Source organism: Protopterus annectens, chromosome 12.part0, assembly GCF_019279795.1.
Source record: "Protopterus annectens isolate FY-2018-M chromosome 12.part0, PAN1.0, whole genome shotgun sequence".
NCBI lineage: Eukaryota > Metazoa > Chordata > Ceratodontiformes > Protopteridae > Protopterus > Protopterus annectens.
In genome coordinates this window covers 797,965,527-797,992,375 of record NC_056746.1, presented here as the reverse complement: position 1 = coordinate 797,992,375, position 26,849 = coordinate 797,965,527, and the positions used below count along the sequence as shown (strand labels likewise).

Sequence of the window (26,849 nt, the reverse complement as noted above, 5' to 3'; positions counted from 1 at the left end):
AGCATGTGAGGGGAAAGAACTAAGATGTTTGTACAAAGCATTATTTTCATTTTAAATCTGATATCATAAATATGCTCGTAAACTCTTTGTTTTAAGGCCCTCTTAGTTTTTCCTACATAGAACCCCTCACAAGTCACACTTTGCTATATAAACAACTCCTCTAGAGTAACATGAATATTTTTTGCAGAGTAAAATGGTCCCATAACCTTTGATGGATAGCTTTTCCACATTAAGTACATAAGGGCACTGGGAACATCTCCCACATTTAAAACAGCCACCCTTTTAAAATGTGCTTCTTTTTCTTTCCAACAGTCCCTTTTTTGAGGTGTTGTGTCTAGAGGAGTTGTTTATATAGCAAAGTGTGACTCATTTGAGGGGTTCTATGTAGGAAAAATTAAGAGGGCCTTGAAACAAAGAATTTATGAGTATATTTATGATATTAGATGTAAAAATGAAAATAATGCTTTGTTACAAATATCCTAGTTCTTTCCTCTCACATGCTTTTAAATTTTGTGCTATTGAACATGTTGAGCTAGGTCTTCGGGGCCTCTGACGATTACCTGGAATTCCTTGAGCTCAAATGGCAAATTAAGCTCAATGCTTGTTGAAGCTGAAATCATTGTGCTTTTTATAAAAGCTGCTTCAACAGAATTTAATTGTTTTATCACTGAAGTTTCTTAATGTTTTTAATAAGGGTTGATATCCAAACCATTTTATTGTATAAAAAATTATAATTTTGAATGTGCACTATTTTTATAAGGGGAAGTGATGTCACTTAATTGTTTGTACTACTGAGGAGGGTATTTAAACTTGGTTTGTAAGGCATATGGTATTCTGAAGAAGTCTAGTTTTTGACGAAAGTGCTAAATTAAAATGTTATTGAACTGCTTGCTGTTGTGACGTTTCTGGACTACCCTCATTCTCTCCTGGTTGTGGTTTATTTTATTTTTGTATTTCTTATTCAGTGGAATACCTGGGGCAAAGGAAAAGCAGAGTACTTGCATTAATTGCAAGAGCAGTTCCAGTAGTGATAGAAGAAGATAAATAAGATAATAACGGTAGATTTGCAGTACTAAGCAGCTACTGGCAAGGGAGGAGGATTACACTGGCATATATTTATATTCCACCTAGAACTGCTATAATGGAGCTTAAGAAAATTTTGGGAGAAATAGCTTTCAGCAATGAATATTATTTATAGGTAGCGAGTGGAATTTGATTTGCAACAGTGAAGATGTGTCTGGGGGCCTAGAAAGAAAATATAACAAAGAAGGATAAATTTTTGAAGGAATTTATGAAAATATTTGGCATGGATGATGTGAATTCAGTACTAGGAGTTAGGAGTGAATTTACATATTATTCCCCAAGCTACAAAAACTGAGCAAGGCAAGACAGAATTTACATTCCGCATGAACGTGCATTTAATTGAAGGTCTTGATAACACATCTGAAAGCTATTTCAGGTCATGCTCCAATTGTTTGTGTCTTTCGGCTTTTCCCAGTTAGGGGTCGCCACAGCAGAACTCCGGTCCGCTAATGATTGGCAGTAGAGTTTTACGTGCTGGCTTAATAACTAAAATAAAAACAAAGGGTAGTGAAAAGTGGAATTTAAGGAATGTATAGTAGGAATCATTCTGGAGCTATTAGAGAAGGTAGAAAATTCTTCTGAAAATATATCTAGGGAGTGGGATAAAATTAAAGTGGAGTTTAAAAGTATGGTGAAAATAAAAGAAAGGGAGATATGGTTAAGAAGTAACAATAATTATTTAGAACTGACAAATGTTATTGTATTGCAAAATAGGGGGGAAAGCTCACAGAACAAGACGAGGAACAACTGGAGAATGCTAAGCAGAAAATAAGTGATTACCTTGATAATATGCATGAGTTTAGAAAGATTGCTGTTAACTAACTGTTTTTGATAACAACTCTAGAGCACAAAATCTTTTAGCTGAATAACTTGGGCAACAGAAAGTAGAAAGGGTTGTCACCAAGCTGAGGGAGCCTAAAACAAGGAAGATAAGAAGAGATCTTGTAGAGGTACTAAAAATATTTTGGAAGTTCTATGAAAGTCTGTATAAAGCAGAGAAATATGGAAATCAAGAAAAGATACAACTGGAAATGTTTATGGAAGAATTAAATATGCCAATGTTAGAGGTAGAAGAAGTTCAATTACTAACAGTTAAGATAGGAGAAGATGAGATAAAAATAGCCAATCTACAGGAAAGTCCCCAGGAATAGATGGTATTTCTGTAGAAGTTTTGGAAGCTCAGAGGGAAAAAACTGATAAAGATCTGAAGGGTTTTATTTAATAGCATTTTAAGAGGAGAAGTACCAACATCCTGGAAGAAAGCAGTGGTAGCTGTAATACCTAAAGAGCATAAAGGACCCTCAGATCCAGGTTCATACAGGCCCATTTCAATGCTAAGCCATGATTATAAAGTGTTTGTCTATAATGGCTTAAAATGACAAAAATGATGCCAACATTGATAGATATGGATCAGTGTGGTTTTGTAGAGGGGAGGAAAACATTCAACAACAGTAACAAAACATTGATTATCCAGAGGGAAGCAGAATGTAAGAAATTAACACTGTTGCTGGTGGGTCTTGATGCAAAGAAAGCATTTGACAGAGTAAGCTGGGACTTTATGAGCAAAACAATGGAAGTATTTGCATTCCATGATAAAATTATAAGGTTGATTAGGAGGATGTATGAAGGGATTGGAGGTGAAAATTAAGTGGGTGGGTTCCTCTCTGATAATTTCTGCTTGAGCAGAGGAACTGGGCAGGAATGTCCTCTTTCCCCTTTGTTGTTTACATTATGTTTAGAATCAGTGGCATGGAAAATAAGGGACTCATAAATTCAAAGATATAATTGGTATGGTAGTCAAGAAAACCTGACTCTATTCACAGATATTATTTTATACCTGATAAAACCAGAAGAGGACATTACAGTGTTGTGGAACATTTTGGGACAGTTTCATATCTTTTCAGCATACAAATGTAATGAAGCTAAACAAAGGCAATAACTGTAAATTATGAACCCACACATGAATTAGCTCAGCAATATCCATATTTTTGGGAATATGATAAAATTAAGTATTTAGGAGTATGGATTAAAAATTATTCCAGTGTGGCAGCTAAAGATATGTGGGGGGAGATTAAACAAAAGCTTATACAAAAACTGAAAAATTAGAAGCTCTGTTGTATGGATATAGATAGTAAGATACAAGCAGTTAAAATGCTTTTAGTCCCTTTAATCTTGTACACAGATCAGGCATATTTTTATCATCCAGAAGAGAAGGTTTGGATAGCAATTAATAAAGAGATGGAGGATTTTTATCTGGGTGGGGGGGGCTGTAAGAGTCAAGGAGAATAAGTGGACTTTTCCAATAGAACAGGGCAGATTGGCATTACCTGATTTGAAAGGGTATTTCAGGGCTATGCAGTTAAGGTTCCTATACATAGCACAAATGGAAACCTATAATTCAAAGTGGAAAGGGATGATGATAAAACCGGGGAGAAACAAACAAGGAGAGACTGGGGTTTTGGATGCAGACCTTTAAGGAGAATAGCAATAGACATACAGAATATTATATTCATAAAGTAGCAGAAAGTATTCTAAGAACAAAGCCAAAACAGGAGTGGAGAAATGAGATGCTGCCAATAGAGATAACTGCAATGGGTCTATTTTCAGTCATCAAATGGATTGGACATCGATTGCTGATCAGCAAATGTTCATTCATCAAACTTTCACTTCATCGAACCTGTGAGATGAGGAAAGTAACTAGTTGGCCAGCACTTCCTTTCTCACACACAGTGGTATTTCAGACCCCTTTTCTCCACTGTAATGTGGTCTTGGAGTTAGTATATATAGTTGGGGGGATCGGGGTGTGGGGTGTGAAGCCCCCCCCCCACCTGGGTGGGTTTGAAGTACTGCCGTGTGTGAGACGGGGAAGTGTTTACCAACTAGTTACTTTCTCTGTCTCACAGGTTCGGTGAAGTGAACGTTCAATGAGTGAACATTTGCTGATTAACATTTGATAGTTAGCCATTCGATGTTTAGTCCATTCCATGACCGAATGTAGACCCAACTGCATTTAGGATACAGACAATAGGCAAGAGGGGCTAGAGTTATTGGAGAAAACTGACAAAGGAACCAAGGTATTGGGAGGAAATAACTAGAGAGGGAAAGATGATAGAATGGGAAGATGCCAAGAATTTATTTGGACTGCAGGTTAAAGATTGCCTTCCCTATCAAGGATTGATATCAGAGTATAGGCAAAGAGAAAGAAATAGGGGGTCCTAAGTGAAAGACCAGCACTGGTAGAGTTTTTAGCAGAATCTAAAACAGAAGTTGCTATTCAAAAATTAATAATTAGTAGAGCATATAAAATATTGCAAGACGACTATAAGAATCAGACAGAGGAGGCTAGAAAGGATTGGGAAGAGATACTGGATAAGCAATTCACAAAGAAAGAATAGGAGGATATATGTATGTCTCCCAAATGTGCAAAGTCTAGAAGATTTAGGATTTTTGCTTGGAAATGTTTACATAGATATTTTTATACCCCAAGTAGACTCCAGAGAGTTTTTCGTCAAGTAGGTGGCAAATGTTGGAGGTGTGACATATTTTCTGAGAATGCAATGAGTTGGCAGACTTTAAAGATTCCCTATAGACAACTCTATCAGAGATACTGGGTGAGCAAATTGGTGTAACTAAGGAAATTATTTTTCTAAGCTATGATATCGAATCTGAATTGCCTAGACATAGTAAGGCCTTGCTGAGTCCTAATTATGGTGGCTGCCAAAAAAGGAATTACCAGAAAATGCAACTCAAAGTCTAAACCAATTGTACTAGAAGTAGTGAGTATAGTAAAAGAGATAAAACAACTGGAACTGGGATCTTTAGAAAAGGGTAGGAGCAAATTATATACAAAAAATGGGAATTTGGGGTAGAAAACATACAGGGGAGGAATGAGGTTTAAAAGAAGGCAAGATTTGAATGAGTTCTGTAATGTTTGACTGACAATGATTGGGTAGATTATAAGTGATGCATAATGTTGCAACTGAAATTATGTCAGTATGATTTGTGATGTAAAATGCTTGTAAATAAGATTATGTCAATATGGTTTGTTTTCATTTATGTAAATGTATGATTGCCTGTGTCCTAATTGATAATTTAATAAAGATGTTTCTTATTAAAAAAATGTAAAAAACATGTTCAACCCATCGTTTCTTTTTTGTAAATACAATTTGATAAGCAGTTGTTATTTCTTTCAGGCAATTCTAGCATCACAGGTTTTACAAACTCTGTGACTTCTACTGAAACAACAACTGTAACTGGTTACCCACAAGCTGTTGAGAAGACCCCAATCCAGGTGAACGTGCATAGTCTGAGACAGAACATCCTAGATCTCAGACTACAGCTACAACAAATGAGGCAACTGCAAGTATGAATGTCATTTTTTTTGTTTGCTCACAATTGTTTGCCATTCTCTATACTGTTTTTTGGCAGATATTCTGAGCTTGTGTTTTGCCAATCCATTATGGAAATATAAAGCATGGATATTGTCAATGAGGTTCTGTGATAGGATTTTGGTACACTGAGCTTAACATTTTTTCATTGAAATAATCTGAGATGCAAAATAGTTCCATAAAGCTACGCACTTAGAAATAAAATATTTCCCATGTATGTGCACATGAACACATATACATACAGTACCTCCCTACTCATACAAGCAACACACTTTATTTGTTTCTTGTTAGACATTTTTAATCAAGAAAAATGGGATGATGTTGGGAGTTTGGCAGTCTTCCTCTATTTCCTTTTGTAATTCTGTGGGTTTTTCCCCTTTCTTTAAAAATGTTTATGCATAAATTACTGAAAGTGGTGATGTTTTAACAGAAATGACACCTAGCTTTAAGTAGCATAATTTGTTAGCTGTGGAATCCTCACTTAACTGCCTAGCAAAATGCTATAATAAACTTTGAAAAAGTCAGGTTAGTTTGAGTGTTTATACAAATGCAATCAGATCCCTTCTAAATTTTAGGAGGCTGACAGTTTTATTTATTGCTGTTTGATAACTGGGTAAGTGAGCTGGTCAGAGCAACGAAACAGTTGTTTGCTCCCAAGGGCATATCTACAAATACAAAATACAGTTCAGATTGTATATATACAAGAATTTAGCACAAAGAATCAACACTGATTAATGTACAGTCAATGCAGAATGTTGTGCAAGTATCTAGGTAGCAAGATATATTAGTTTCAGGAAGAGATTTAGGGCAGCAAACAATGTGCTACTGTAATTTTATGTGCATTATCTTTTATACTATGATTTTATACTTGCTGTCTCTTTCATTCTTCAGATTTGGTTAGTGTATTTGTCAGTTTCCTTATATTGTACTGTCATTTTTCTTTGCTAATTTCACACTTACAGCCATATGTTTCTTTGCAAATATTACTTTTTAGTCATGGGTGCAGGAACCATAGGGCGAGGGTGGGGCAAGAGCTCCCCCACACACAACACCACTTTTAACAGCTGCCCAATATGCCCTGAAACTGCTACCAGAGTTGTGATTACATAGAAATATCTGTATTGGTGTTTCCGAGGTAACAGCAAGATCAGGTAGATGGAAAAAGATGATTTGACTGAAAAAGCATCTTTTTCTAGCTGCCTGAGCTCACGGTTACCATGGAAAAGCCTATGCAAGCATTTCTAAGGCATTCTGATCAACTTCTTTCATCCAGAATTTTGGACAAAACCAAAAATAACAGAGGAATGAAGACTGAAAACAACATTACATAAAATTTCAAGAGAAGAACTTTTGCCATCAGCATGCATTTTCTGATTAGTAGAAGTACAAAACTTTAATGTCTGGTATTACTGACTGACTGCAATCATCTGCATACCTCTTAACTTTTGCTTAAGAATTCTGGACAAATCCAAAACTGACGGAGGGATAAATGGCCAAAATCACGGGCAGATTTTAAATATTACTCTTATAAACTTAGAAAGCTGCTAGAATAACAAGGTTTGCATTAGCAAGCATTTTCTGAAAGATAGGAAGTCTCAGACTCAAATGTCTCATTATTTAAGGAGCACAATCCTCAAAGATTTGCCAGAAAACCACAAGTTTTGTGAAGAGCAGACTAAAAATATCAGGCAAACATTTGGTCATTCTGTGAAATTCTGGAGAGTTGAGAGTTATGATCCTGAGTTATTTACCAGAAAATCCAATATTTTATAACCAACAGGTCAAAATAAGTGGCAAAATCAGGGATGTTCTGTGAAATTCTAGACCATTGTATGGATTGCTGCTTGTTTAACAGGTAAGTGGGCTGGTCAATTCACCCTTTTCAGCCATCCCCCGAGATCAGCAGCAGTAAAGATAATTTATACAAGTACAATAAGACATTATATTCATGTACATACTTCTTACATTTAAGAAGTATGTCTAGTTTCCATAAGTTGGTGCAGACCTGCAGGTTTATTGCCTTTCACCCACTGAGTACAAGGACAAATTTCAGCTAGCTTATTTTAGGCAGAATTTGCCACACAGGTGTATTTCACTGGAGTTAGACTGACTTCCTGTATAGTAATCATTTTGCTGTATTTAATTATTCATTCATTCTCTTACACCCACTTTATGCTATTCAGAATCATTATGGGGTAGGCAGAGATTTCCTGACAAGCAATGGGAATAGGCAATAAAACAGTTTGGATTAATAGATTCATAGATATTCCAAGACTAACAAATCTTTTGATCATTCATACTTTGCCAGTATCCACCCTCAGGCAGCACCTCCTTTTTCCAAGACAGCAGTACTAGTAAATGTGTGACTACCCATCCAGTCACTAGTTTGTGAGTAAAGTAAGATAGTGAGTTGCACTGCTTAACGTGCAGGTTAAGTTTATTCCAACAGTTTGGGAGGTGCTGCCTTATAAGCATGCATCTCCACTCTGCAGTATTCATCTGCTGGTAAAGATTTAGGTCCCTGGTGTTTAGTATTGGTGGAGATATTGGAGTGGTGGAGAAACAGGAGGTCTAGGACAACTTCTAATGGCGCAGTAAGTAAGACAGATTTCCCCTCAAAAGTCTGTAAGTCACTCAATAAAAGGGATAGAGCTAACAGCATATATTCATAGCTCAGTGACTTTAGGCGTGTGATCTTTTTGGTTAGAAACCTTTAGGGGTCTTGCTAATTGTTTAATATGATTAAGGAGATGCAAGGGGGCATTCTACTGAATAATTATCCTGATCAATGCTGAGTATAAGGGAGTGATTGCATCTTTAGACCATGAGAATATTCCTTTGCTAAATAGGTGGGCTAAATAAAAGGATTTCCTGACAGCTGTTGTCACATGATGGTCAAAAGAGAGGGAGCTACCAGCCCAAGTTTCTAGGTCCCTGACAAAGTTTTCTTTTTTGTAGTGGTATGTTTTCTGTACCAAACTGGAGATGTTCCAGCACTGACTGTTGAGGGAATACCACTGGTCACATTCATACTTACCGATGAGGCACCTGTGAATTGCACTTTGTGAGCTCTGTATTTCAGCCAGTTTGTTGTCCATCCTACCACATATCGGGTCAGGTTTTTAAATCTATTAGCTTTTGTATGATGTTAGCATGGGAAATGGTGTTGAAGTCCTTCACAAGGTCAAGATACACCACATGAACTGCTTGCCCACCATTTACAGCCTCTGTAACCCTTTTGAAGAAGTTTACTGGGTTAAATAGACAGGGTCTACCCTTCACAAAGCCAAACTGTTGGGGGTCAGTTCAAAAAGAGTCTTTATCACAATTTATGAGGTCAGTTATAAAACACATGTCTTTTCATATAAGGTTTTTAAGGCTGATAGGACTTTAACAACTCAAGTCAGTTGTAAGGTCACTCTTATGGAGGGGTGTCACCACTACAGTGCACCACTTATCAGGGACAAAACCATTAACTAAACTTAAGGTAAACCACTTGGAGTGTGCCTGGAAGAGTATGTTTAACACTATTATGCAACCTTTTTATACTTAATTTGCCTCTGTACTCTGATGATGAGCTGATACCCCAAATTTCTTTTAGGTTGCACTTTTGTTTCCTAAATGGCAGTAAAGTTTTATGTGAATCTTTGAATCAATCAGGTATATGATATGTAGTAATAAATAAAGATGCAGTCAAAAGGATTGTTGTATACCAGAAATCTGACAAAACCAGGCATCTTGCACTTGTTTTCTTATCCAGATGTTAGTGTTATAAAATGATTTATGGAGGCTAACAAACTTTGTTGATAAGCTGTGTGATGTGCTTAAATGGGGCAGTCCTCGCAGTACTGAATATTTTGACACTGGTCTGTCTTTTGTGAATTGAAATCCTTGGAAAAGGACTCCATGGGGCCCTGCTGTCCACTCTATCCCCTGCATCCCCTCATTGTGTCCCCTACTTTCCCTCCCATCTTGGTCTTACAACACCATTCAGATCACTTATTTTCTTGTTTTTACATACTTTGTTGAACTGAAGTGTTTGACATTTTGAATGATGTGTTTAACGGCTTCTCACCGCTCTTCTGTGGTGGTTCTCACTATCTGATGGGTGTGTGTTACAGCACAGTTTAATTTGTAAATTTGTTGTGAAATTTCTGCACAGTAATTCCAAATATAATGCATATTTACACTGTCTGCATCTTATGTCACAAATGTGGCTCTGTTATGGCAGGAGACAGCTAAAAACTGCCCTTTTAGATCACAAAGGATTCCTTTTGCCTTCTGCCACCCCCCCAGCTTTCAACATCATCCGACACCCCTGCTTTTAGTTGTCACGTTCCTCAGTGTTTAAAACACTTTTCTGAAACATTTCATTAACAATGTAACAAATCAAACAAATGAATTCTTAAGTTTGAAGCAAGTCAGAATGCAAAAAAAGCCTAAGAACCTTTGTTTTTCCCATTACTGATAAGCAACAGGATAAGAAGTATCTGTTTACAGATTATAACAACAGTGAGGGTTAGGGATGTAGCCAAGATAATAAGACAGTACTGCAGAAAATGGGTCTATATTAGAACATTGAAGTTTCACAACTTCGAATGTTCTAATATCGACCCCTATTCAGCGAACGCTGAAATTAGCGAAGCTGCGGAACACCGTATTTCTTCATAGGGAAGGAATTTGGTTGGCCATTCCTGTGGCTTCGCTATGTTCAGTACTGTGGTGGAAAGTTACAGGTCGGGATCAGGTAAGTGTGTGATTGTGGACGCGAGGGTTAGGGCGTGGGGTAGGTGAGTTAGGATTAGGGCGCAGGTCAGATAAGTGTGCGATTGTGTGGACGTGAGGGTTAGGGCGGGGTAGTTGAGTTATGGTTAGGGCCTGGGTGAGGTGAGTGTGCGATAGTGACGGACCTTAGAGTTAGGGTTTCGGTTAAGTTACGTGGATAGCTAGTGCTGTATGTACAGTTTAGTGAGGGTTAGATGTAGGAATTTAGGTGTATGTGTGTGGATTGCTGTTTGTTTGGTGTGTTTATGTTGTATGTATGTGTGTCGGAACAGCGAATTTTTCCCTGGGAAAAAAATTTGTTGTTCTGCATGTTCGATATTGTCAGCGTTCACTGAATAGGGGTCGACATTAGAACATTTAACGTTTTAAAAAGTTGATGTTCTGATATAGACCCACAGAAAACAAAGAAATTCAAAGCCAGAAGTATAAATTCTTGCTTCTGGTTTAGTTGAGCTCAGTTCAGGTTTACGTAGAGGAGAAAGAAGCATTCACAGTTTTTAATTAGAAAAGGGTGCAGTAAATAGATGAAGTGATTGCATCAGATTATTTTAAATCTCAAGAACAGACAGGGGTGGGAGTGAACTCTCAAACGCAAAAGGGACATGGTAGATGTCTAGTCTTTTACTGTTGAGAATCCACCTTGAGTATCTTATTCAGCTTACAAAGCTAAAAGTCTGGGTAAGTAAACAGAGAATGACAGTTGTTAAAAGGAGTGCTATGAAAAGGTGGAGTCTGTATCTAGAATCAAGCAAAGAGAAACATGATGTGGGGCTATGTGCTGTCTGCTCCCCAGTAAGAGGAAAAGGATGGAAGAGAAAGGAAAGTGGATGGATATTATAAATATAAAGGTGTGCTGCCAGAGGAAGACATTAAAGTACAGTGCAGAAGAGTCAGAAGGAAAAGATGAAAAACCAAGATGGGCTGGAACGGGCAAGCCATACAAGCAGCTCAGATGATAACCAAGATACAGACAGGACATTTTTTTTTTAAAGGGAGTGAAGCAACAAGATGCAGAAGTAAAGAATTAGCTTAGAAAATGTTTAACAAGGATTTTTAAAAAATCCTTGTTTACAGAGCAGTGCTAAACTGCCTCTCCATGCCCAGGTTATCAGCCAGAAACCTAACAGTTAAGAGTTTAATAAAATATATTACCTTCACATCTTTTTGCTGCAAGAAGTCAGCCGATACTGGTCTCCTCCAAGCCTCCTAAGTGCTACAAAAGTGTGAAGTAGCTAACATTGGTACTTGTTATTTCATTGTTACTGTAATTCATCTGTCCCTGATTGTTTTCCAAGTCCATGTAATCCCATATTTCCAAGAGACTCTGTAGGGGATACATTGTCCTTAAGGATTATCATTTATAGTCTTTATTTTGTACATGGAGACTCGTGATGAAGTAGATTCTGAAAAATGTAAGATGTTTAATAAGAAAACCTTGGGTAGGAGAACCCCAGGAAGGTGCTGGTGAAGGTATTTGTTGGAGAAAAGCAAATGGCTGTAAACACTCTCCCTCTGTACTGTACATTAGGATGCTGCCTTTGCTCCACATATTGTAATACTTACTATTGAACCAGTAGCACACCCCATCCTCCCCTCTGAAGAAGAAAAATAATCTTCAGTTCCTCTCTGTGACATGCTATTTTGCACTGAATGTGATATTCAAACCCTGGTCTCTAACAGGACAGGCAGATGTCCTGGCTCTGTACCATCAGAATAGCCAAACCTGTTTTCGTTGGATCAGTAGTTTGTTCTTAAGCAGATAAATTTAAATCTGGTAGAAAGTGAACTTTTAAGTACCTCACAGATTTAGGTCATAAGGAGAGATGCGTCTGAAATTTTCTGAAGCCTTCTATACTTCTGAATCCACTCCCCCATTCCTTCCACATATGGACAGCTGTTATTGCTTTTACTTTGCTGACATACTACTGGTTAATTAGTGTCCTGCAAAAGTTGCAGGTATAGGTGCAATACCTTTTTAGTGCCCAGCCTAATAAACTTCACATTCTATATGTGCTATCTTAGAGGGCCCTCCATTTTCATTCTTCATTGCCCTCACTGTGGTCTCATCTAAAGACAAAACAGTTTGGATCCTATATGCAGTGTTAGCTATGTGTAAACTAGACACTGGCTCTACTCACTGCATTGACAGCCTGCCTTCAACTTAATTTTCTCTGCTGCTTATCCCACTATTTCATCAAGAATTTAATGGCTTTACTGTAATACCCATTGCCTTTAGCTTTCCTCTCCCACACAGTACTGAACAGCCTTGCTGAAAAACAAATGTTTAATGTCCATTTCATCTTTAGCCCATGTATTGCTGTCTGTGTGGATCATCTGGAGTGAGTGCTGAGGTGACTGCTCTCCGTGAGCACCCCAGCTAGTACCATGATGCGAGTCCCAAAAGTTCTGCTTCATCGCTTGTCCCACCACCACTGAAGATGAGTACCTTGTGAGACTTGTAGCAGTCCTGTGTTATGTAATCTATGTCCAGACAAAATAAATGTCTGCAAATGTCACCAAATGTTGCGTCCAAAACTTAATCGACAGATGTGCTTGGGATTGTGTGGATTCTGCATTAATTTAATCAGACGCATGTAACTGTAGCTAAATGGAAAGCTTTTAATTTAACATCTCCTTTGTGATGGATGAAAGGATGTATAAGTGGATTTCATCACTTTGATTTCAGTGAATCTGTGGCTCATGTAAGAGGTAAGTAATGTATTCCTACCAGTTTTTAGTTGTGAGGGAGTAGCTGTTCTGACAGTGCCTATTTTTTTTCAGTAAATATTGTGTTCCTCTTAAGCCATCTGTATAGCATGTATTTGTTTTAGCATCAGCTCGTGTTTTGATGTAGCTGACATTAATTTAATCTTTACAAATGTTAAACTGCTTCTTTTTAGTCTAGATTAAGTTTTGAGTGCTCTAAATAGACTGAGTCACACGTGTCATAGGATCATAGGAAGTTACTAGGCTAATGGCCCTAGGGCCCTTACAAGCTTAGCCAAGTTCCTACCCTTATTTCCACGATCAGCACCTATTGCCCCTGTCCAAGGGGGACACAGGTGGAACCCCCCAGGGTGAATTTACGGTCACCCATCCAATCGTCCAGATTGCATTTGAAGAGGGACAATGAGGTGCTATGTTTGACATGAAGTGGGCATCTGTTCCAAAGGTGTGATAACCTCTGGAAGACAAATCTGTCCCTCCAGCAGGTTTTATCAATGTCAAATACCAGGTTAAGGTCTGTAGAGTGAGTAACCCATGTACCATTTGATTTTCGGATATGAAGCATTCCCAGTAACGCAGGGTCAGAGATTGCGTTATATGCAAGGCATGGGACAGATGGTGAAGACCTTGAATTTTCCTTTTGAGGATCCTTTATGCTTTCTCCAATTGCTACAGGTGCTTAGAAAGGTACTTACCAAAAGGGTCATTGTACTCGGCTATTGGCCCAATGAGGGAAGAGTATAGGCAGGTAATAACTTCTTTTTTTCTGGAGGCAATGCCTTTGCTTATGAGATGAGCAATATAGAATGCCCTTCTTATCACTGTGGAGACATGGTGGTCAAAGGTAAAGTTGCTGTTATCCTGTGTGCCTAGATCTGTCGCTCAGTACCAAAATACTAATGCCACTGAGCTTCACAACAACATGACCATCCCCTTCATGATGGACTGTCAGATCATAGGCAAAATCTCTCCCTCCCAGAGTGGGAAAGCTCGCAAAAATTTTCTGTTTCCCACCCCTCATCTGCCCACCCTAACCCCCGCCCAGCTCCTGTGGCAGCAAAACCATTAGCTCAGCTTGAGTCATCTGGGTTGTAGTCAGCCTCAATCCCTGACTAACTGACTTATGAAGTTCAGTTGTACAAAGGATGGAGCAAATTTAACAGGCCACCGGTTATCTGATTATTTACTTACAGCAGTAATTGTTGCCATAGCTCATTCCCCTCCAATGGAGCTCTGTTAGGTTTGCACTGTAACTTCCAATGGGTGGAGCCTAAACTTTTTGATAGAATCACATTATGTCCTAACATTTCAAACAAATGTTTGTTTGTTCCTCTAGAATTATAGGAGTTACTAAAGTACTGTAAATGGGAAAATCTTCAGCACAGACTATTTTTATAGTGGTAGTATTCTTTAGGTTCTAGGTCTTAAACTGGATTTTATAAGTCACAGTAAACACAGTATCTATTAAGTTTGTAATATTTAGGATCATAAGATCATAGGAAGTTATTAGGGTATTGGTCCTGAGACCCTTACAAGTCTAGCCAAGAATTTAGCCCATGTTCTCACAAGTCAGCACTCAATGCCCCTATTCAGCAGGGACACAGGTGGAATCCCAGGGGTGTATTTTCTGTTCCCAATCCAGTTATCCAGGTTGCTCTTAAAAAGGGTTAATGAGGTACTCAGCTTGATGTGGAGAGGGAGTCTATTCCACAGAAGGGGACATTTCTAGAACAAAAATCTGTCCTGCCAACAAGTCCTATTGATGTCACAGACCAGGTTGAGGTCGCATGTGTGGGTTATTCGAGTGGAACTTGACTTGCAAATATGCAGCAGTCCCATCAAGGTGGGGTCTGAGATTGTTTTGTATACCAGACAGAGGTCACCTCTGAGGAGTCTGTATGAGACTGAGTAAAGGGTCAGGGCCTTTAGCCTGTCTGTGTAGGGTAGATGTTTGAGGCCCTGGATGCTCCTGGTGAGAAACCTCTGTGGTCTCTCCAGCTGCTGCATGTGCTTTATGAGGTACATGCTGAAAGGGACATTGTACTCAATAATGGATCTTATAAGGGAATAGTATGGGGATGTTATGACCTCCTTGTCCCTGGATGAGATACCCTTACTAGTGAGGTGGACCATGTAGAAAGCTTTCCGTACAACAGAGGCAATATGGTGGTCAAAAGTCAGTTTGCTATCAACCTGGGTGCCCAAGTCCCTCACAACTGATTGCATGCTTAGGACCTTGTTATTAATGTGATAATTTGTGGGGACATCACTCTCCCCCAAAGGCAATGATGATGATGCATTTTTTGGCATTCAATTTGAGGCCATGTTTCTGGCACCAGTCATTTGTTTGGGTGAGACCCTCTTGGAGGATGTGCACATCACTAGGGGAATTGATAACAGTGCCCAGCTTGCAGTCATTTGCAAACTTGGTCAGCCATAGCCCACTGATTTTGGCATGCACCTCAGAAACGTATATCCCAAACAACAGAGGCCCCAAGACCAATCCGTGGGCTACACCGCTCACTAAGGATCTACTGTTTGAAGTGGCTTACCCTATTTTGACTAGGTGGGTTCTGTCAGTGAGGCAGTTTGCTACAAATCTGGTAACATCCAGATTGATGCCTGGTTGAGAGAGTTTATGTATTATACCCGAGTGGGGAATAGTATCAAAAACTTTGGCCAGGTCAAGGTAGGCGGTGTGCACTGTCTTCTCCTCGTCCATGGCTTTGGTGACTGTCTCAAAGAAGTTGACCAGATTTAATAGGGATGACCTCCTCTTGACAAAATCAAACTGTGTGGGATCGAGTGTTTGGAGGCTGCCAATGTCCTTGTTAATGAGGGTCATGATAATCCGCTCCTTGGCCTTGCAGAACAGGCTAGTTAGACTGATGGGTTTATAATTTCCTAGATCAGTGGACAATCCACCTTTGTGCAAAGGGATGACAGTGGCTGTCCTCGACTCGGATAGGGTGAAGCCGGTACTCAGGGTTTGTTTGAATAGGGTGCCTAATGGTGCTGCAAGTTCCTGCCTGAGTTCATGTAGGATGCAGCCTTGGGTGTTATCAGGTCCCATGGAGGCTGTATTTTTTGCCTTTGAGAGGGCAGTAATGACTTGCTCCCTAGAGATAAGAGGAGGGGGGCAGGTGCTGGGGATGTCCTGATTTACTGATGGGGGCAGAGAGGTGAAGTTTTCACTGAACTTGTATGCCAGCAGTTTGGCTATATCTACAGTGTTTGTGTATGTGGCATCATTGACCACCAGTTTTGAGCAGATCTGAGTGCTTCCTTTGAGTGACTTCAGAAGCGACCGCTTTGTTGTCAGATCTTACCAGGGAGGATGACACTGTAGGGATGCGGCAGTGGTTACTCATGTTGGTTAATATCAAGTACTCCAAGATGTGATCACATCTTGTGGGGGTGTCAACCAGCTGGTCCAAGGCATTTGCATTAATGAAATCAAGGAATCTCTGGGCAGTTGTGTTTTGGCATGAGTAGTTCTTCCAGTCTATGGATGGATAGTTAAAGTCGTCCAGGATCAGGGTGAAAGGTTGAATCTTGATAGACTCAGAGGTGCAGATAGGTGGAGTAGACATCTTGAGTCAAAGTTGGAGGCCTCTAGCTAGCTATGATTTGAATAGGGGTCTTGTCAGTGGTTAACTGCACCTTGAGTGACTCCTTTGCATCATACTGTTTGACCAGCCTGGTGTGTATGTCTTTATATATATATATATATATATATATATATATATATATATATATATATATATATATATATATATATTGCAACTCCACCTCCTTTTGCTTTGCTGCCTGGGGTGCTCTCTGTAGCTTTGAACCAGGTTTCTGTGACTGAACAAATGTCAGCATCTTCCAGGGTTAAGAATGCTTGCAATGAGTGGAGTTTCATGTTTAGACTCCTAACATTTAGCAGCATGACCTTTAATTTGCATTTTGATGAAATTTTCATGTTGGTAGTTTTGACCTCATGACATTGCCTAAAAAGGCACTATGGGAGAGGCAAGAGCCTTTGCCAGAAGCCTGAAGCCCAAGGGAGACAGATGCAGGCCATCTCTGGCAAAGCATTGTGGTTTGTCAGTCATGTCTTCCCAGGCTGTCAGGTACTGGATCCCCTTGGAATGACATGAGAAACTAAGCCAATTGTTAAAGTCACTCATTTTCTGTTTGTATTGAGGCATCATTCTGGGTGGTAGTAAAATGCTGCTTAAGGCTAAGAACATACCTGCCTAGGGCATATGTTCAGTGAGCTCAATCATGTCTCTCTTCATGTAGACCAGGGAGGTGTGTCTCAAGTCATTCATGCCAACATAGACTATGACAGAGTCATAACAGTACCTTTTGTTAAGAGACTTGAGGGCATGGGTGATATGGTGGATTCTGGCACCTGACAAACATCAGTAACTTTCTTCTTATCCAGCCTGGTGAGGGGCACATCTGTGTGTCTCACAATGTAGTCTCCTATGACTAATATGTTGGATTTATTTTTAAGCCTTAGTGGCTGTGAGACACAAGTGTGTGGACTATGTGTGGTGTGGTGAGCAGTGGAGTTCACATGTGTTTTTGCCAGAGAGGTCTCTTTTGTTTGGGTACGTTTTTGTTGAGGATGTCCACATATGTGGGTGTGTGTTGTGTAGGTGTGGTGTTTGTGCTGATAACCTTCTCAGTGCCAGATATACTGGCTTGTGAGGGACAGAGCATAGACTCTAGGTTCTTATTGTAATTGCATCACTCAAATGTTGTGTTCCTAGGTGGTAGTAGTAGAGGGTTGTCTGTGTACATAAGGCAGTTGCTACACTGTCTCAGGATGGCCATATCAACCAGAATGGCAGGAGAAAGCATAGGAAATTGTCCATTCATATTTATCATTGTCTAAGGGAGAGAGGCCAGAGAGAGCTAAGAGGGTAAAGGGTGGCAGGTCTAAGAGTAGTACTAATAGGTGATCACACAAGTGTTACTAAGGGGAAATTTTGTAGCTGGAATACCTCACAAAGTGTTAAAACAGTGTAGCTGTGGTGCTTGATGTGAAAACAAGCCCAAACCAGCTCAAACACGAGGTTTAATTACCACAAAAAAGTAGAATATTCTAGTAACACAGAAATCTAACCAATCCTGCTAGTCTCTGCTTTCTTTATCAAGCAGCCTGTGCCAGACAAGGTCCAGGCAGCCCTGCTATTCTCGCTAGCAGAGGAGATAGGCCCCTACCAACACAAGATGGCTGCCAGAAACACAGAAGGCAAAAAAAATACCTCTGGATGCAGCAAACCTGTATCCAGACTATGCAACTCAATTTAAGGGCTAAGAATACAGCAAAACTCACAAAAAAGCATAGATTAACACTTACAAACAAAAATAGAACTCACAGTATGAAAAAATACAGTTAAACAGTAATGAAATGCAGTAAAATGCAGTTAAACAGTAATGAGTTGCAGTAAATAGTAATGAAATACTGTTAAACAGTAATGAAATGCAGTTAATCAGTAAATTGCTTTAAAACAGTGTAAATGTGATAAATTAGCTCACAATCACAACAGTAGAGAATAGCTCAAGTAAAGCAGCAATTCAGTGGAATACTGTTGTCAATTTAATAAGGCTACAAGCAGTAACAAATGTGACAAACTAAATGCAGTCAAACACCTAAGCGCAAACAGTAAAATGAAGTAGGAAGAGGCACAATATTTTGTTTTTGTTAAGTAGAAAGTGACGAGACAGAAGATAATTCAAGGTTTAAGAAGCTAAAGGATCTTCACAACTGATCTCGCTGTACTCAGTAGAATGAGCTGATTCAGTGGGACTGGGAGGAGTGTCCAATATCAAATTTATACTAGAGGTGGGCAACTCAAAAGCAACCAAGCTTTTTAAGACTGCAACAACCGTTGAGTGGGTGGATTGGGATACAAGATCAGAATAGAGATAAGTACTTAATTCACTAAAAAAACAGTTGCACAGTTTAAACATATATGCAGCAAATATTGTTCTAGTTAATCAGAAGTGCAGAAAACAGTTGAAAATGGCACTTATCTTTAGTAGTCTCAAAGCAGTTTTTTATAAAACAGCAGCTCAATGGCATGAGGCATAACTCACTACCGCTTTGAGCAAAAAAAAAAAAACAACTTACAATATCTCAGCAACCACTCCACTTACACAAATACTGAGAGCATCATTTTGTTTATTCAGCTGAGAGCTTTCATATGAGGCGAAGCAATTATGTCTGTGATACTTGGTTTTTGAGATGTTTAGAGAAATATAAAATGTATGACAATATAAATGGATAATACAAGAAAAACAATTAATCTCTTTATCTACATAATAATTTGTGTGTACCATTATTTTGTAATTGTTAATGAAAATATGAACAAGCAATATATGACACCTAGAGGCGTCAGTAGGATGAACTGCAGAAACGCCTGGAGGCATCACTTGGCTTTAATGAGGTAATATCATGTAGAATGGGCAATTAAAGCTGTCTCCATTTCCCAGTCCAAGTAAAATCTGATGCTTTGCGAAATGCATGGTAAGGTATTGTTAGTATGTCTGTAATGGGTAAATAGATGATGATAGTCACATGGAAGTAATTAGAATCAGCTGTATTGTTTAACAATTTGAGAGTGTTTTATTTTGATACTTATTATTTCAGGAATATTTGAAGCTAGAATTCAGTTTGAAAAAGTGATTATTATTTGCTTATAGCGTTATAAGTGTTCGTGTCTGCCAATACCAAATTACATTAACAATAGGACCAAAGTGCTGCATTTAGACAGTTCTGCTCCTCCACTGCTATGAGTTTCTGGCACTAGAAGCCATTAATAATCTTTTTATCACAACAGTTATACCATTGTTCTAATGCTATAATATCCATGCTAAATAAGTCACTTGTATTAATCTTTACAGATACTGTATAAACGATTAATTACAATACCTCACAGAGGATGGGAAACGCAGAGCAGTACAATTAAGTAGCACTCCTGCTGCTAGTGGCAGGGTGATGTGTCTTGGAGACTTATTGTAAAGTTAACTGCAAATTAAAATTGTTTTACACAGGGGAGTGTTTGAGATTAATCTGTACTGTGTTTATATCTTTTTTTCTAAATAAATGTATACATAGTAATTAGACTGCTAATATGGATTACCACTGGGCATTAGAGACCATTAATGTTTATAAAACAGTAACTCATTTCAAGAAGCTGTTTAAACATTGCAGATGATATTCTACATGTAGTCATCAATTATATGGATATTTGCTAAAACATTTTCTAATTAATTTGTACGTGTCATATGCTGAATGCTGCAGTTACATTTAGCCATTATTATTTATGCCTCACTCCTCCTTACAGCAGACATTTTTTTGTAAGTTTATTCCATTCTACCTGGTTTGGGTATTGAATCCAGGTAAAGAGCTTATTAGACACACATTAACCAGGTAAGTCTGCTGGGCCTTTTCAGGGGCGACCCAGGAGCACTATGTGTATTAGTGACTTACTCAGAATTATACAGTAGGCAAACAGAAGCGAAAACAGTAAAATCTCATACCTTGAGTTCACGAAGCAAGTCATTCGTAGCTTGAAGCGTTAATCTTCTGCACCGACTGACAGAGCTTAACGTCACATTGTTTATTTGCTACATTTTGATAACTGGGCAGTTCCAACTGATCATAGATGGTTAAATTAGTACCTACAAATATGCATGTAACAGAATGCAGCACACTGAGTGCCACTATTACACTGAAACACAAGAAATAATAACTGGGTCATTGAAAGGTTCTGATGTAAAAAAAAAAAAAAAAAAAGCCATTGCTTTGTTGTAAGATTCGCACGTAGACTCTCATGGTAAATGAGGTTCAGCAATGATTGGATTCCCTCTGAAACAACTGTGGAAGTGAAAGTCTTTAACTTTCATGGTTGTGTTAAATAATCATAAAGTTTACACATGACAATGATAAATTCTGACTCAGAAGAATCACAGATTCTGGACAGAGAATATACGTCCTGTATAAACTAACACATAGACTGGTTAAGCTGCCCATTATTTGGAACTAAAAAATTACTGCAGTCAGTAGATATCCACAAATGACATTTTAATTGTTAACTGCTTTCTTCGACAAATAATAGCAGGACTGCATCAGAAGAAGGAAAAAAAAAACATTATTTGGCCTTCATGTTCTGACAGGAATATTGTTATACTTTGTTTTACTTCTCACATGATATAAGCCAGGTGCTGACTGACTGCTAGAACATGAATGCTTAAGTAATTAAATTTGCAGGTTACAACTCTGCTTCCAGCTGCGCCATGGAACAGTTGTCAGTAAGTGTGTGATTGTAAACACAGCTGCAGTCAAATATTGCTTAGCCTCTTTGGGCAGTAGATAAACCTGCTTCAGTGGGACACGCCTCTCCAGTATAAATATAAGTAAACTAACAGGAATCTGTCTTGATGGGGAACTCCATTTACTACATTGAATTATAGTTAGATTGAGCATCATAACTTCAGTTAATTATGTGCTGTCAAAATGAATTCCAAGAAATTCACCTCAGTCATAATCCTCTATATGGAGACAAAGCTAAGGTGTGGTGAAAGAAGCAACCACCACGGGTGCAAAGTGTTAGGGGGTGGGCTCAGCTGATGGCCTTCAGTACATTGCCCACACCGAATGCTGACATTACATTTGTGGTCAGAAGTTATTTGCTGTTGTGTGTTGTGTCTTCAGTACAGTGCTGGCATTCAGAAATGAATGCAAGTGTTGCATTTGTGGTCACACCTAAAGTAGTATGGTGTTCCAAATGAGATATTAACTGTAGCAGCTGCCTGCTATAGATGTAGAAAGCAGTTTGCTGCACTTTAAAAGGAGAGAATAGCTTTGCTTTTTTTTTGTCTGAAGGGAGAAACTTTTTTCTTTTGCATGTAACTTAAAAGTTGGGGGGCACCAGCTGCAAGAATAAGTAGCTACACCACTGCCTCTGTTTTAGCACAAATGTACATATCAGGAGTCCTGCAAAAAGTTAAGCAAGTGATGATTAGCGAAAAAGAGGAAGTGCAAAAGCATTTTTAATTGCCAGTCTTTGACATTGCTAGGTAAAATATCATAGTGTGTTGCATTTTAATTCTGAAAGTCAAATGTACTTGTTATGAATAAGTAAGATACAAGAAAGAAGTGAAGAATTGGGTTGTGTGACATGCTGCATATGCAGAGAGCTATGACTAGTTAAGGTAAAAAAGCAAGATGCAGAAGGGATTTGAGAAAGACTAGAGTGTTGCTAATATAATTCACATTTGTGCTGCAAAAATCACTGGAAATTGACTTCTCGTCTCAAATTCCACAAAGTCAAAAATGTGGTGTAATCTTGTAATGTGATAGGAGCAAATAGCTAGCACTATATAGGGAATTTTGTTTGCTTTAATGAAAGCTTAGGTAGACTCCCTCCTTAGACTATTATATAGGCTGATTTGTTTATTTCCGTTGTTAATGGGATAAATAAACTTGTCCTAACACTGGACCATTTTCATTTGCACCCCATACCAAACATACAGCATTATATACATTAACAAGAACACATTTCTTTACTTTTACAAAATAAAATGCCACTACCACAGCTAGCTGTAAGAGCAGAGCCCTAGGCCACCTCCAAGTTCACCTATATTTAAAGTCAGTGCTGTTGACACCCCCTCAACTCAAAAGAAAAAAAGGTCTTCAATGGTCTTGCAACTGTAGGAAACTGCTTGCTAAAACTGTAGCAAGCAATTTGTTATAGTTACTACCACACCTCATTCTAAGCACTTGAGCATTTCAGCAAAGACATAAATATAGTATCACCATTCACTTATAAAGCCATTCTATGTTTGTGGCTTCATAAATAAATGCCGATACCGAATGCCTACACCATCAGCAATCCAAAGTAGTCAAAAGACTGCAAACAACCTAAGATGTAATGTTGCTGAAAATAAAAGTGTTACAGTGATTGATGCCATTTTTGCTTATGCCAAAAAGCAGAACTCTGTGAAGCAAATGAAAGAAACAGTCTGAATTGGCAGCATTGGTAACAAAGAGAATTCAAAGAAATTGCCAAGTCATCTGAAATGGCAGTGCCCAGCCAAAACTGTCAAAGCTTTTTGCATGTGGTAAAAAGGGGTATTTCTGGAAAGTCTGCAAAACAGCTAAGGAAGTGTGAATTGTGGAAATGCATAGCGAGGATCTGCATCTTGGAACAGTGACTACAGGGGAAGAATATTGGTCAGTTCGGCTATTTATCAGAAATCACAAAGTATAATTCAAGGTTAACACATGGGCTAATGTAACTATTCAACTATGTCACATTTATAAGGACATGAAAAGGTAGAGGAGTTCATGTGCATTCCACAGACTTAAAAAGATACACTTTGGACGTGGGGGAGTCCATTTTCTACCATAAACATAAATTAGTCACCCAGCAAGGGAGAGCGTACAGTTCAGGAAAACATTTATATGATGAGCAGCCTACATGTGGCTTTACTGAGCAGGACCGAAAAAGTGCAGCCATTGTTGTTACCTTACTGAGTAGTCCAGCCATAACAGACTTTTACTTTCTGTCCTGACTGGGTAGCAGTGATGCCAAAACAGTGAAGAAGATGTACCCAGAATTGTAAATGGATTTAGAAATCGTGCAGCAGTCATGAACCATTAAAACAGAGTATAATGGGAAGCCTTATTGTGTCACAATGTCTAGATGACTTGCTGTACTCTAATGGGGAAAGTCAGGGAAGAGCCTAAGAATTGTAACTAAAGTGGAAGAGCCAACTGCACTTTGGCTTATCTACTGCTCCCAGAGTATTCACCAAATGCTTGGTCCCAGCTATAGCTTTCTGCAGACAGAGAAATATACAGATTTACCCTTACTTGGATGACTGCCTTATTCAGGCAAACAGCAAAGAAAAGTTGCTCCAGGACCTTCTCTTTGTCACTTCCCTAGGGTTCACCATCAATGAGAAGAAAATCAAAGCAAAACCCCACCAGGAAAATTGTTTTTCTGGGAGCTGTGCTAGACACAGCAACTCTAATGCTTTCCTATCCCCAGAAAAGCAGAGATTCCTGCCTCTCTACTTCCCCAGCTGGCTTCCAGAAGTCATCTCACTGCGAGGAAGTTCCTGCAAGCCCTAGGATACATGGCATCTTGCATCCTTCTCATCCCTCTCGCCAGGCTTCACATGAGAAAACTTCAGTGGTACTTAAAGAACCTTTGGCATCAGCACTCTCAGTCCTTAGAGACCACCCTCCCACTGATCCCTTACATAAGGGGCGAATTTCTCTGGTGGGCAGTGACCAGTGCCATGAACAAGGGTCTTCCCTCCATCCCCTGCCCTTCCAGCCAAACAATCACCACCTACACCTCAGACATTGCTTGAGGCACTCACCTAGCAGGCAGGTGTACCCAAGGCCTTTGGAGTGCCCAGCAACTCCTCTTGCACATCAGCCGGAAAGAAATGATGGCAGTGCAAAATGCCCTGACTTCCTTCCAACCCCATCTCAGGCCAGGGGTCCTCCATATAAAAACAGACAACACCACAGTAATGTGGTACATCAACATGCAGAGGGCACCCAGTCTTACCCCCTGTGCAGATTAGCCATGAATCCTTGGCTTACGGCCACCTCCATGGGGCTACACCTAATTGCCCAGTACTTACCAGGGGTCAACAACACACTGGCAGACCACCTAAACAGAAACTTACTAGACCCCCACAAATGGCAGGTACACAGAGAAATCTTTCTGCAAATCACCCAGGAGTGGGGGACTCCAGAGGTGGACCTCTTTGCCTCGCACCTCAACCACCAGCTTCAAAAGTTTTGCACCAGGGAGTATCACCTCCTAGCATGGAAGGTGGATGCCTTGATCTTCCCCTGGAACTCTCTCTTTGTGTACGCATACCCTCCTCTTCCCCTTCTTCCCAAGGTTCTGAGCAAAATAAGAGAGGAGAGACCAAAGGCCATCCTCATCGCTCCAGAATGGCCCAGGCAATATTGGTATCCCTTACTACACAGTCTGACCTTACAGGCCCGCCAAGCTGCTTCCCCTAAGGTCAGACCTCTTGACTCAGGAGAGGGGGAATGTAATGCACCCAGACCTACAGACTCAGACTTTCAGCATGGCTCATAAACAAGAAGTCACTGTTAAGCAAACAGGTCCTGGACATCATCACAGAAGCCAGAAGGCCCAGCACAAGAAAATCTTATGCAGGAAAATGGAAAAGATTCTGATCCTGGAAGCAATCAAAAGGAGCCAGTACCTCCCAACCTTCTACCCCCCTCATCCTGGATTAATTAGCAGAGTTGCACAATAGTGGCCTCTCCTTCTCCTCTATTAAAATCCTTGCCTTGGCCATCTCTGCCCATTATAATTCAGACCCACCCCTCTTCTCTCATCTATTGGTTAAGCAATTCCTCAGAGGGGCTTCTAATATCAGGCCTCCCAGAAGACCTCCTACTCCACCCTGGGACCTGAATTATGTGTTAGAGAAACGAACCTTTACCTCCTTTTGAACTTGTCGCTTCAACAGAATTGAAATACCTCTCCTGAAAGACTGCCTCCCTACTAGCTATCACCTCTGCCAGAAGGGTCTCATAGCTTTAAGCTGTCATGGCTGTTGAGCCCTTCATAATTTTCCATGCAGACAGTCTCCCTGAGGACTAATCCCTCCTTTCTACCCAAGGTGGTATCTGATGTGACCCTTAACCAGGCTATACACCTTCTTTCCCAACCCCAAAACAAAGGGGAAAGAATTCTACACTCACTAGACATGCACAGACAACTCAGATACTATCTGGACCGCACTAAGCCATTCAGAAAAACTGACCAGCTTCTTGTAAGCTTTCATGGATAAATGGATTTCACACTGTATCCATTTATGCTACAGACTGCATAGAAAACCCATCCCTAGGTCAATCTGTGCCCACTCCACTAGGGCAACCTCCACTTCCTTCCTCAGAGGAGTACCTACCAGAAACATACTGGAAGCGGCAACCCTGGACCTCTGTCCATACCTGTACCAAGCATTAACCACCTACCTCTCTTTTCGAAGTCTAGGGCAGGGTTTACCTCTGCAATTCTGCAGGGCCTTCTGACCCATACCTAGGACTCTATCTTCCTTCCATCCTTTACCTCAGCTTTGGAAATCGTCCCACAGGTGATGACTGCAACAGTGAAACGCAAAGAAGATAGTACAGTCGTGTACACTTACCTTAAATGTAGATATTTGAGTGTGTTCACTGTTGCAGTCCTGGTTTCCCTCCCTCCATCCCCCTTCTCGCATCTTCCCCTAGGGCGACGCATGCTTTCCAGGGTGGATCTTAGCCACCAGGACCACTTCCCTCTTTTATCTTGTACTTCTGAAGGGTTAGGGCAAGAAAAGTGATGTAATCCTGTCGGCTGCCTTGCTTTATATTACTGATGACCTGACGTCAGACTGTAGGTGACAGCAGCCGGTGCACAAAAATATTGGATCTGGTATTCGTGCTGGCCGAGGGCTACCACAGCAGGGATAACTCACAGGTGATGACTGCAACAGTGAATACACTCGAACATCTACATTTATGTTAAGTGTACACAACTGTACTTTGTTTTTTTTTCATCAGGTTGACCCTTCACTTAAGCTTTAACCTGGTAATATATAGGGTACCTACTACAAGTATTGTGCTTGGATGGAAGTGTTTAGATCCAATGCCAGTCTTGGTTAGGGACTGGAACCCATTATTTCATTCTGCAGAAGAATGTGTGGTAACTACTGATTTAATTAAATTCTCTTTTGGCAGTGTTATACTTGCCGGAATTTCAACCTTTTCATCCAAGGTGATACAGTTAGAGAGGTGATTATGTTTACTGAGGTAAT

At 39.7% G+C, this 26,849-nt stretch overlaps 1 protein-coding gene across 9 annotated transcripts in view; it reads left to right on the top strand.

Annotated features, from left to right (window-relative positions):
- Positions 1 to 26,849, top strand: part of KIAA1217 (KIAA1217 ortholog) — a 2,251,763-nt gene that overhangs the window by 1,995,935 nt on the left and 228,979 nt on the right. For all 9 annotated transcript variants that reach the window (XM_044089846.1, XM_044089843.1, XM_044089841.1 and 6 more), the window contains one exon: positions 5,277 to 5,446. In XM_044089846.1, the coding sequence (XP_043945781.1) occupies positions 5,277 to 5,446 (170 nt within the window). The remainder of the gene's footprint in view (positions 1 to 5,276; positions 5,447 to 26,849) is intronic.